This window comes from Saccopteryx bilineata, chromosome 1, assembly GCF_036850765.1.
Source record: "Saccopteryx bilineata isolate mSacBil1 chromosome 1, mSacBil1_pri_phased_curated, whole genome shotgun sequence".
NCBI classification, from domain to species: Eukaryota; Metazoa; Chordata; class Mammalia; order Chiroptera; family Emballonuridae; genus Saccopteryx; species Saccopteryx bilineata.
Window position 1 is genome coordinate 20,493,823 of NC_089490.1, and position 13,181 is coordinate 20,507,003.

The window sequence follows — 13,181 nt, forward strand, 5'->3', positions numbered from 1 at the left end:
AGACAGAGAGAGAGAGAGAGAGAGAGAGAAGGGGGGAGGAGCTGGAAGCATCAACTCCCATATGTGCCTGCCTTGACCAGGCAAGCCCAGGGTTTTGAACCGGTGACCTCAGCATTTCCAGGTCGATGCTCTATCCACTGCGCCACCACAGGTCAGGCTGCACCCCTCATTTCTTAAGGTATAGATCAACAGAACTCAACATTCCATAATATGATTGTGATTATATACAGGGAGGTGTTGCTGCACACTGGGAGGGGAGAGACGCAGTTTCAGGGGTGGCGATATCTATCAATACCCTCCCCGCCAACATAAAAGCTTCTCTGTAGCCTGACCTGCGGTGGTGAGTGGATAAATCGTCATCCTGAAATGCTGAGGTTGCTGGTTCAAAACCCTGGGTTTGCCTGGTCAAGGCACATATGAGATGCAACTATGAGTTGATGCTTCCTGCTTATTCCTGTCCTTCCCCTGCCCCGCCTTTCTCTAAATCTCTAAAATTAATTTTTATTTTGTTTTTTTTTTAGCGAGAGACAGGGACAAAGGGAGAGATGAGAAGCGTCAACTCTTAGTTGCGGTGCTTGAGTTATTCATTGATTGCTTCTCACATGTGCCTTGACTGAGGGGTTCCAGCCAAGTCAGTGACCCCTTACTCAAGACAGTGACCTTTGGGCTCAAGCTAGCAACCATGGGGTCATGTCTATGATCCTATGCTCAAGCCAGTGACCCCTGCTCTCAAGCCCGGTGAGCCTGCGCTCAAGCAGGTGACCTTGGGGTTTCAAATCTCGGTCCTTAGTGTCCCAGGTCGATACTCTGCCTGCCACCACCTGGCCAGGCTATAAATAAAATAAAATAAAATCTTAAAAAAAAAAAGTTGCCCTGGCCGGTTGGCTCAATGGTAGAGCATTGGCCTGGCGTGTAGAAGTCCCGGGTTCGATTCCCGGCCAGGGAACACAAGAGAAGCGCCCATCTGCTTCTCCACCCCTCCCCCTCTCCTTCCTCTCTGTCTCTCTCTTCCCCTCCAGCAGCCGAGGTTTCATTGGAGCAAAGATGGCCCGGGCGCTGGGGATGGCTCCTTGGCCTCTGCCCCAGGCGCTAGAGTGGCTCTGGTCGCAACAGAGCAACCCCCCGGAGGGGTAGAGCATCGCCCCCTGGTGGGCAGAGCGTCGCCCCTGGTGGGCATGCCGGGTGGATCCCAGTCGGGCGCATGCGGGAGTCTGTCTGTCTCTCCCCGTTTCCAGCTTCAGAAAAAAAAAAAAAAGTTTTTCTGTACAAAAACCAAAATAAGATACCTTCAAATAAAGACATTTTGTTAGGAATTACTTTTCTTTTCTTTTTACAGAGACAAAGATAGATAGGGACAGACAGACAGGAACGGAGAGAGATAAGAAGCATCAATCATCAGTTTTTCGTTGCGACACCTTAGTTGTTCATTGATTGCTCTCTCATATGTGCCTTGACCATGGGCCTTCAGCAGACTGAGTAACCCCTTGCTCAAGCCATGACCTTGGGTCCAAGCTGCTGAGCTTTGCTCAAACCAGTTGAGCCCGTGCTCAAGCTGGCAACCTCGGGGTCTCGAACCTGGATCCTTCCACATCCCAGTCTGACGCTCTATCCACTGCATCACCGCCTGGTCAGGCTTGTTAGGAATTACTTACCAAAGTGGCCTTGGTATTTTATTCTCCAACTCAGCTAGATGTGATGGCATGTGCTAAGTCACCTGTTTCAAGGGCAATGCTTAACCTGTTTCCAGGGTTAAAACAGTGGGTCATTGATTTGTGGAAAAATAGCTCAGGGCAGGTTGGCATATACCAGATACATTACTGGTGCTTTAACAAAGTGTGAAATGGTCAAAGAGCACCTCTCCATATAAACTGGTAAAATTCCCACAAATGCACAAAGCTAAATAGTAATGTAGACACCATTAATTAGTGTTACAACAATGATATACGGACCAACTTTACACTCAATTAATGAGACTTTATTAAAGCAAACTAAGTCTTATTTGGTATATTAAAAAAAAAAAGATCCATTGTGACAAATCTAGCAAGAGTCCATGGGGATGGATGGCTCCCCCTCCCACAGCATCCCAGTGTTCAAGCTGAGCAGAAAACAGTCGCCTGGGCTGGAGTCCATCATTTGAAAAATGAATTTCTACCTGTTGTGAATTAAAAACAGCCAGGGTATCTCCCACTTGTAGTTACTGTATATACATTCTAGGACTTTAATGTATCCCAATAGGATTGGTTCCAGATGATTTTGTGGTGGGAAGAGATGGAGCCAACAATGGTGGATGGGCTCACCCACATACCCAAAACATGGCTAATATCTCAAGGACTGTCCAAGACAGGATCATCCTTCTAGGGACGTCCTAGTCCTAAACTTGGTGCCAGGTGGAGCACAGCATGAGCTTTGGATCTAAAGGTCTAGAAGGGCTGGACCTCGGTGGCTGGGGGCACAGGAGAGAAACCGAGACCCTCACTTGAAGCCATGGCTGAGCCTGCCAACCTCTAAGGACATTCATTTTTGTCCGGTTGTGTTCTGGTTGGTGCCAAGGCCTCCTGCCCTAGCCACCCACGGCTGGAGTTGGGACATATGACCTTTGACCTGGATAAGGGCCTCAGTTGCTGCTGCTGCTGCTGTCCTCACTATCCGAATACACACCCAGCTGGCTCAGGGAGGAGGCGCCCAGCGTCCTGGGTGCAGGGTCTGCCACCTTCCCGTTTTTCACAGTGCCCAGAGTGGGTGCCGGCTGGCCCTGTGGGGTGTTGCCATCCAGGTCTGTCTTCTTCACCACGATGAGGCCCGAAAGCTGGGGCCTGCTGCCAAGGGTGCCCACGCTCCGCTCCCAGCTCTCTACCTTCCTCTTGGCCTTCGGGGCCTCATCCAGGATGGCGGTGGGGTTGGGTAGCAGGGCCGGCTGGGGCGGGGCAGGAGCAGCAGCATCCTCTTCCGAATCGGAGTCCTCCAGCAGTCTTCGTTTCCTAGCTTCTTCCACCAAGGCTGCCGTCTCCCGCTCATCCTCCTCCAGCTCCTGCTTCTGCCGCGCCTCCTCGGACAGGCGGTGCTGCCGCAGCATGGCCTCAAAGTCCACGTGGGCCTGCCGCTGGTTCAGGTCCTTGAGCTCCTGCAGGTTCTCCAGGACCTCCATCTCCAGCTTGGAGTCCTTGGTTCGGTTCTCCAGCACCTTCATGGGGTTGTTCAGCTCCTCATCCTCCCGCTCCTTCTGCACTCTCTTCTCCTCCTCCTCCAGGAGCTTCTCGGCCTGGAAGTTCCGCGTGGCTCCGTGTTCCATGGTGTAGTCTGTGTTTTCGGGGTCTGTCTTGAAGGTGATCTCTGCCAGGCAGCGCGTGCACTTGATGTAGAAACGGAAAATGGGCAGGCCCAGGTAGACCTCGTTCTGCACCGTCTCTTTGCGCGCGTTGAACTTCTTACCCTTGTAGATGTACTCTCCGCACGTTTTACACCGCATATTGAAGGGAGCCATCAACCGCACCACGTACTGCCGGTCTTTGGGGAGCTTGAGCTTGGGGATCTTTGACGGGTCAAAGTCCGGGGGATAGTATTTGTTTAAAACTTTACGCTCCGACATCCTTGCCTTCTATCCTCACTAGCAAAGGCGAACTGTTTAGGATCCGTGTTTATCGAACTTCCGCGACCGTCCCGCATACTTCCGTTGACGTCATTCTTCCTGCCTCTATTATTGGCTGCAACGTTCGCATTTTTCTTTTTCATTAGTTCTGATCCCCGCCTGTCAGAGTCCGAATCCTTGTGTCTTTCCTCCCGAGTTGCAACGTCGGTAGCGCAACAAAAGTTCCGGAGGCAGTCTGGATTTGGGGAAGTTATTGAGATCAGGTTAAAATTTTGTCGTGATATTGACATGGCTGCGGTCGCAACACTCCTTGTTGTTTATTTGTTTAATTCAGGAAATAAAAAATTAAAAAAAAAAAGGAAATAGAGCACTTACCCTGTACATTGGTCTCTGGGAACCCAGGCGTTTATATGTCCCAGCGCTCACGTGGTGACTGGGGGCAAATCCCACGGGCTACACAGGTCGCTACAAGCGACAAGGGAGCACCCTGGAAACCTCGTCCCAAGTTTACTTAAATCACAAGCAAACTCAAAGACGTGGCCCCCATACACACGTAATAGCTGCCAAATGCCCCCCACTGCCACCTGCGTTTTCCCTTTAATTTCTTCCTACCGATTTGAGAGAGAGCGAGAATGAAGTATCATCAACTCGTTGCTTCATTTAATTGTGAAATCTTTTTGGGTTTTTTTTTTTTTAAGATTTTATTTATTGATTTTACGGAGTGTGGGGTGGGGTGTGGGGGTGGAGCGAGAAGTATTAAGTCCCGTTTGCTTCACTTTTAGTTGTTGACTGTTTGTCGTATGTGTCTTGACGGGGCAAGCCCAGGGTTTCTAACAAGCAACCTCAGCATTCCGGATCTATGCTTTACCCACTGCGCCACCGCAGGCCAGGCTTCTTCTTCTGCTTTTTTTTATTTGATGTAACATTGGTTTTTAACATTGGGTATGTTTCACATGTACAATTTAATAATGCAACATCTGTAGATACTACAACATGATCATCACCACCAAAAGTCTAGTTTCCATCCATCATCATATAATTGACCCCTTTTACCCATTTCGCCCAACCCCCAACAACCCATTTTTTCTCTGGTAAAATACCAATCTGTTCTCTGTATCTATGAGTTGTTTTCACTTTGTTCTTTTTTTATTATTTATTATTTTTTATTTTTTTGTGGCAGAGACAGAGAGAGTTAGAGAGAGGGACAGATAGGGACAGGCAGGCAGGAAGGGAGAGAGATGAGATACATCAATTCTTCGTTGCGGCTCCTTAGTTATTCATTGATTGATTTCTCATATGTGCCTTGACCAGTGGGTTACAGCAGACCGAGTGACCCCTTGCTCGAGCCAGCAACCTTGGGCTCAAGCTGGCGAGCCTTGCTCAAACCTGATGAGCCCGCACTCAAGTTGGCAACCTCGGAGTCTCGAACCTGCGTCCTCCACATCCCAGTCCGACGCTCTATCCACTGCACCACCACCTGGTCAGGCTGTTTGTTATTTTTTTATATTTCACATATAAGTTAAGTCATATTTCTTTTTTTTTCTGACTTATTCTACTTAACATAATACCCTTAAGGCCCATTCTTGTAGTTCCCAAATGGTAAGATTTTATTTCTTTTTTTATGGCTAATAGTCTACTATGTGTATATATCACATCTTTTTTTCTCTCTTTCTTTCCACTGTGCAGCCTATGGGAAGAGGCCAGGCAATGGTTCAGGGTCAGGGTTTGCTCTGGCATGGGGCATGTCACATCATCTTCTTTATCAATTCATCTGATAGTAGACACTAGGTTGTTTCCATATCTTGGATATTGTAAATAGTGCTGCCATGAACATAGGGGTCCATATATCTTTCTGAATTAGTGTTTTTGTTTTCTTTGGATAAATACCCAGAAGTGGAATAACTGGATCATATAGTAGTTCAAACTAAAGGGTTTCTTTTATTTTGTTTTGTCTTTTTTTGGTAAACATTTGGAGATGAATTTAGTCTTCTCAGCCAATTCCCAATAATAAGCATTGCATATGTAAAATACTACCGAGTACTTTCTGTTAAGTCAAACTATAAACTGATTTATATTCTATAATATTTTGTTCCATGGCCCAGGTCCTCAGATTGGGATTACCTAAAATCACAAAAATTAACCAAGTAAAACAAAAAAGACAGCTTCAATATACAGTTTGCCAGTGGGTGGACAATTTAAAGACAAAGACAGCGGCCCTGGCCGGTTGGCTCAGCGGTAGAGCGTCGGCCTGGTGTGCGGGGGACCCGGGTTCGAATCCCGGCCAGGGCGCATAGGAGAAGCGCCCATTTGCTTCTCCACCCCCCACCCCACCCCTTCCTCTCTGTCTCTCTCTTCCCCTCCCGCAGCCAAGGCTCCATTGGAGCAAAGATGGCCTGGGCGCTGGGGATGGCTCCTTGGCCTCTGCCCCAGGCGATAGAGTGGCTCTGGTCGCGGCAGAGTGAAGCCCTGGAGGGGCAGAGCATCGCCCCTGGTGGGCGTGCCGGGTGGATCCCGGTCGGGCGCATGTGGAAGTCTGTCTGACTCTCTCCCCGTTTCCAGCTTCAGAAAAATACAAAAAAAAAAAAAAGTAGCCTGACCTGTGGTGGCGCAGTGGGTAAAGCGTCAACCTGGAAACGCTGAGGTTGCTGGTTCAAAGCCCTGGGCTTGCCTGGTCAAGGCACATATGGGAGTTGATGCTTCCAGCTCCTCCCCCTTCTCTCTGTCTCTCTATCCTCTCTAAAAATAAATAAATAAAAAAAAATTAAAAAAAAAAAAGTAAAGACAAAGACAGCAATTGCCTGGCCTGTGGTGGTGCAGTGGATAGAGCATGGACCTGGGATGCTGAGATGGCCAGTACAAAACCCTGGGCTTGCCCGGTCAAAACACATTCAACAAGCAAACAATGAACAACTAAAAGTGAAGCAAATATGGAGAGATAGTGAGACAGACTCCCACATGCACCTCCAAGCAGGATCAGACCTTGCTCGAATGAACTTAGTTTTAGATCCTGAGGCCAATGCTCAGACAAGTGAACTATCCTCAGTGCCTGGGACCAATGCTAGAATCAGTCAAGTTACTGGCTGCAGGAGGGGAAGAAGGAGAGAAGGGGAAGAGAGAGGGGGAGATAAGCAGATGGTCGCTTCTCCTGTGTTCCCTGACCAGGAATCTAACCCAGGATGTCCATACATCAGGTGGATGCTCTATCCACAGAGCCAACCGGCCAGGGCCTAAATAATAATTTTTTTTTCTGAAGTGAGAAGTGGGGAGACAGAGAGACAGAGTCTCGCATGCACCCACTGGGCTCCACCTGGCATGCCCACTAGGGGGCAATAATATGCCCCTCTGGGGTGTTGCTTCTCTGCAATCCGAGACATTCTAGCACCTGAGGCAGAGGCCATGGAGCCATCCTTAGCGCCCAGGCCAACTTCGCTCCAATGGAGACTTGCTTGTGGGAGGGAAAGAGACAGATAGAGAGAAAGAAGAGGGGGAAGGGTGGAGAAGCAGATGGGTGCTTCTCCTGCGTGCCCTGGCTGGGAATTGAACCCAGGACTTCCACATGCTGGGCCGATGCTCTATCATTAAGTCAACTGACCAATGCCTAAATAAAATCTTTTTTTTTTTAACCTTTTTTAAAAAATCAACCAATGCGCCAGACCAGGCGGTGGCGCAGTGGATAGAGCATCAGACTGGGATGCAGAGGACCCAGGTTCAAGACCCTCAGGTAGCCAGTTTGAGCGCAGGCTCATCTGGTTTGAGCAAAAGCCCACCAACTTGGACCCAAGGTCGCTGGCTCCAGCAGGGGGTTACTCGGTCTGCTGAAGGCCCACGGTCAAGGCACATATGAGAAAGCAATCAATGAACAACTAGGGTGTTGCAACGCGCAATGGAATACTAATGATTGATGCTTCTCATCTCTCTCCGTTCCTGTCTGTCTGTCCCTGTCTATCCCTCTCTCTGACTCACTCCCTGTCTCTGTAAAAAAATAAAAATTAAATTAAATTAAAAATCAGCCAATGCGCCTGACCAGGTGGTGGCGCAGTGGATGGAGTGTCGGACTGGGATGCGGAAGGGCCCAGGTTCAAGACCCCAAGGTCGCCAGCTTGAGCGCGGGCTCATCTGGCTTGAGCAAAGAGCTCACCAGCTTGGACCCAGGGTTGCTGACTCCAGCGGAGGGTTGCTCGGTCTGCTGAAGGCCTGCGGTCAGGGCACGTGTGAGAAAGCAATCAATGAACAACTAAGAAGTCGCAACACGCAACGAGAAACTGATGATTGATGCTTCTCATCTCTCTCCGTTCCTGTCTGTCTGTCCCTGTCTATCTCTGCCTCTGTAAAAAAAAAAAAAAAAAAAAAAAAATCAGCCAATGCAAAAAGTTAAAAATGGAACTGCCTTTTGACCCAGCTATCCTACTTTAGGAATATACTCTAAGAACACCAAATCAGTCACTCAAAAGAAGATATGCACCCCCATGTTTATGGCAGCATTGTTCACAATAGCCAAGATCTGGAAACAGCCCAAGCATCCATCAGTGGATGAATGGATTAAAAAGCCATGGTACATATACACAATGGAAAACTATGTGGCCATGAAAAAGAAGGAAATCTTATCTTTTGCAACAGCATGGATGGAACTGGAGATTATTATGCTAAATGAAATAAGCCAGGCAGAGAAAGAAAAATATATGATCTCACTTATATGTGGAATCTAATGAACAAAGTGAACTGAGGAACAGAATGGAGGCAGAGGTGGGGTCACAGGGACCAGAGGGACAGCAGTCAGAGGGAAGGGGGATGAAGGGATGGGATCAGAGAAGGTAAAGGGATTAGTGAAATTATATATACATAACACAGAGATATAGATAACAGGACAGAAAATCCTAGAGGGAGGGAGTTAGAGGGAGGGGGGCAAAGGAAGTATATAAAGGGACACAGGGGTGGGGATGAGGGAGTTATATTCAGTAGGACACTTAAATCCATCTAAACACAATAAATTAAAATTAATAAAGTTTAAAAAATAGCCTGACCAGGCAGTGGCACAGTGGATGGAGTGTCAGACTGGGATATGGAGGACCCAGGTTCAAAACCCGGAGGTCGCCAGCTTGAACACAGGCTCATCTGGTTTGAGCAAAGCTCACCAGCTTGGACCCAATGTTGCTGACTTGAGCAAGGGGTTACTCGATCTGCTGTAGCCCCACGGTCAAGGCACATATGAGAAAGCAATCAATGAACAACTAAGGTGTCGCAACGAAAAACTGATGATTGATGCTCCTCATCTCTCTCTGTTCCTGTCTGTCTGTCCCTGTCTATCCCTCTCTCTGACTCTCTCTCTGTCTCTGTAAAAAAAAAAAAAAAAAAAAGTTAAAAAAAATCAACCAATTAACACATAAATAAGTGAAACAACAAATTAGTGTTTCTCGCTCTCTTCCTCTCTCTCCTCTCTTTAGAATAAATAAATAGGCCCTGGCCGGTTGGCTCAGTGGTAGAGTGTCGGCCAGGCGTGCAGGAGTCCCGGGTTCGATTCCTGGCCAGGGCACACAGGAGAAGTGCCCATCTGCTTCTCCATCCCTCCCCCTCTCCTTCCTCTCTCTCTCTCTCTTCCCCTCCCGCAGCAGAGGCTCCATTGGAGCAAAAGATGGCCCGGGCGCTGGGGATGGCTCCTTGGCCTCTGCCCCAGGCGCTAGAGTGGCTCTGGTCGCGACAGAGCGCTGCCCTGGAGGGGCAGAGCATCGCTCCCTGGTGGGCAGAGTGTCGCCCCCTGGTGGGCGTGCCAGGTGGATTCCGGTCGGGTGCATGCGTGAGTCTGTCTGATTGTCTCTCCCCATTTCCAGCTTCAGAAAAATACAAAAAATACAAATAAATAAATAAATAAAAAATTTTAAAGAAGGCCATAAAATGTTATACATATTATATATTGACATTTAAAGAATGTCACCTGACCTATGGTGACACAGTGGATAGAGCATCGACCTGGGACACTGAGGTCCTAGGTTTGAAATCCCAAGGTTACTGGCTTGAGCACAGGGTCATCAGCTTGAGCATGGGATCATAGACATGACCCCACGGTCACTAGCTTCAGCCCAAAGGTCACTGGCGTTAATCCCAAGGTCGCTGGCTTGAGCAAGGGGTCAGTAGCTTGGCTCCAAAGGTACGTATGAGAAGTAATGAATGAACTAAAGTGCTCCGACTACGAGTTGCTGCTTCTCATATCTCTTCCTTCCAGTCTGTGTCTGTTTCTCTCTTTTGCTAAAAAATAAACTAAATAATTTTATATTTCTCAAAAAAATCTTAAGCATCAATTATTATTATTTTATTTTTTATCACGTTAATATTAGGCTAAACAAAATATTGAAAAGCATCAATTATTAAGTTAAAAAACAAATATTTAAATAAAGTTCCTTATCAGTATGGAAAGTGTAGCCTTTAGCCTTTTTTTTTTTTTTTCATTTTTTCGAAGCTGGAAACCGGGAGGCAGTCAGACAGACCCCCGCATGTGCCCAACCGGGATCCACCCAGCATGCCCACCAGGGGGCAATGCTCTGCCCATCTGGGGCGTCGCTCTGTTGCATCCAGAGCCATTCTAGCACCTGAGGCAGAGGCCACAGAGCCATCCTCAGTGCCCATGCCATCTTTGCTCCAATGGAGCCTCGCTGTGGGAGGGGAAGAGAGAGGCAGAGAGGAAGGAGAGGGGGAGGGGTGGAGAAGCAGATGGGCGCTTCTCCTGTGTGCCCTGGCCGGGAATCGAACCCGGGACTCCCGCACGCCAGGCCGGCGCTCTACCACTGAGCCAACTGGCCAGGGCTGCCTTTAGCCTTTAAAGACTGCAAACCAATCACAAAAATGCTATTCAAACATTCAAAGGTATGCATTACAGCAAAAATTCAAACAAACCTTTGGCCCTTGCCGGTTGGCTCAGTGGTGGAGCGTTGGCCTGGCGTGCGGGAGTCCCGGGTTCGATTCCCAGCCAGGGCACACAGGAGAGGTGCCCATCTTCTTCTCCACCCCTCCCCCTCTCCTTCCTCTCTGTCTCTCTCTTCCCCTCTGGCAGCCGGGGCTCCATTGGAGCAGGGTTGGCCTGGGCACTGAGGATGGCTCTGTGGCCTCTGCCTCAGGTGCTAAAATGGCTCTGGTTGCAACAGAGCGACGACCCAGGTGGGCGGAGCATCACCCCCTGGTGGGCTTGCTGGGTGGATCCCGGTCGGGTGCATGCGGGGGTCTGACTGCCTCTCCGTTTCCAACTTCAGTATTAAAAAAAAAAAAAAATTCAAACAACCTTGTTTTAAAACAGGAACTGGAAAAAAAGTGCTGACATAGTTTCTGGACAAAAAAAAACTTTTTCTGAAAGGGTGTGGGTGATCATGCTAGGCCAAATCAAAAGCAAGATACTTAAATAGTTGTTTTAGGTAATCTTCACTGCTTTTCTTTTCTTTTTTTTTTTCTTTTTTTTTTGTATTTTTCTGAAGTTGGAAATGGGGAGGCAGTCAGACAGAATCCTGCATGCGCCCGACCGGGATCCACCCGGCATGCCCACCAGGGGGTGATGCTCTGCCCATTTGAGGTGTCGCTCTGTTGCGACCAGAGCCATTCTAGCGCCTGAGGCAGAGGCCACAGAGCCATCCTCAGTGCCCGGGCCATCTTTGCTCCAGTGGAGCCTTGGCTGCGGGAGGGGAAGAGAGAGACAGAGAGGAAGGAGAGGGGGAGGGGTGGAGAAGCAGATGGGTGCTTCTCCTGTGTGCTCTGGCAGGGAATCGAACCCGGGACTCCTGCACGCCAGGCCGATGCTCTACCACTAAGCCACCAGCCAGGGCAGGAATGATGCTCTTAATCAACTAACAGGCCAGGGCCTCAAGCTTACTTATTTATTTATTTAAAAGACTTTATTTATTCATTTTGGAGAGAAGGGAGAGAGACAGATAAGAGGGGAGGAGCAGGAAGCATCAACTCCCGAATGTGGCTTGACCAGGCGAACCCAGGGTTTTGAGCTGGCAAACTCAGTGTTCCGAGTCAACGCTTTATTTACTGTGCCACCACACAGGTCAGGCTCAAGTTTATTTTTTTTAAGAACTTACTTATTGATTTTAGAGAGAAGGGAAGTAGGTGAGAGAGAGAGAGAGAGAGAGATAGAGAGAGAGAGAAACGATCTGTTCCTTTATGTGCTCTGACCTAGGATGGAACCCACAACCTTGGTGTATGTGGAGGATGCTATCACCAACCAAGCTATTCAGCCAGGGCTGTATCAAGTTTATTTTAAGTAAAAAAGGCATTTTCCCTTTTCTTTTCTTTCAGAACAGCCTGACTGGAGGTGGCACAGAGGACAGAGCCTTGAACTGGGACTCTGAAGTTCCAGGTTTGAAAGTGGAGGTTGTTGGCTTGAGCGCGGGTTCCCAGCCTGGTGCAGGGTCCCGGCTTGAGCGCGGGCTCCCAGCCTGGTGCAGGGTCCCGGCTTGAGCGCGGGCTTGGGCACTGGATCACAGCTTGAGCGTGGGATCATCCACATGATCCCAAGTTTGCTGGCTTGAGAGGGAAGGAGGGCTGTGAGTCACTGGCTTGGCCTAAGCCCTCCTTTCTTCCCCTCAGGGAAACCAACTGGAGTGATACAGCAACTGCCAGTTGGTGCTTCTTGTGTGTGTGTCAAAAAAAAAAGAAAAGAAAAAGAACAATTAAAAAAACAGAACAGAGGCCTGACCCGTGGTGGCGCAGTAGATAAAGCATCGACCTGGAATTCTGAGGTTGCTAGTTTGAAACCCTGGGCTTGTCTGGTCAAGGTACATACAACAATCAATCAATGAACAACTAAAGAGAATGCATTTTCCTACCCAAGGAAGGAACTAATTTTCTTGGAAAGGCTTCATATTAAAAAAATAAAAGCCTGTCCTGTGATGGCGCAGTGGATAAAGCGTCAACCTGGAAACAATGAGGTTGCCGGTTCAAAACCCTGGCTTGCCTGGTCAAGGCACATATGGGAGTTGATGCTTCCTGCTCCTCCCCCTTCTCTCTCTCTCTCTCTATCTCTCCCCTCCTCTCTAAAATGAATAAATTAGCCTGACCTGTGGTGGCGCAGTGGATAAAGCGTCGACCTGGAAATGCTGAGGTCGCCAGTTCGAAACCCTGGGCTTGCCTGGTCAAGGCACATATGGGAGTTGATGCTTCCTGCTCCTCCCCCCTTCTCTCTCTCTCTCTCCTTTCTAAAAAATGAATAAAAAAAAATAAAAAAAATAAAAATGAATAAATTAAAAAAAAACAAACAAAAAGGCCCTGGCCGGTTGGCTCAGCGGTAGAGCATCGGCCTGGCGTGCGGGGGACCCGGGTTCGATTCCCGGCCAGGGCACATAGGAGAAGCGCCCATTTGCTTCTCCACCTCCCCCCCTTCCTTCCTCTCTGTCTCTCTCTTCCCCTTCCGCAGCCAAGGCTCCATTGGAGCAAAGATGGCCCGGGCTCTGGGGATGGCTCCTTGGCCTCTGCCCCAGGCGCTAGAGTGGCTCTGGTTGCGGCAGAGCGACACCCCGGAGGGGCAGAGCATCGCCCCCTGGTGGGCGTGCCGGGTGGATCCCGGTGGGGCGCATGCGGGAGTCTGTCTGACTGTCTCTCCCCGTTTCCAGCT

The 13,181-nt window shown here is 48.9% G+C and overlaps 1 protein-coding gene across 1 annotated transcript; it reads right to left on the reverse strand.

Annotated features, from left to right (window-relative positions):
• Nucleotides 1-1,983: 1,983 nt before the first annotated feature.
• On the reverse strand, nucleotides 1,984-4,190 carry YJU2 (YJU2 splicing factor homolog). The gene is made up of 2 exons (XM_066249753.1): nucleotides 3,962-4,190; nucleotides 1,984-3,821 (listed from the first exon to the last, which is right to left on the reverse strand). The coding sequence occupies exon 2, from the start codon at nucleotides 3,584-3,586 to the stop codon at nucleotides 2,615-2,617; it is 972 nt and encodes a 323-aa protein (XP_066105850.1). The 5' UTR covers nucleotides 3,587-3,821; nucleotides 3,962-4,190; the 3' UTR covers nucleotides 1,984-2,614.
• Between the last annotated feature and the right edge of the window lie 8,991 nt (nucleotides 4,191-13,181).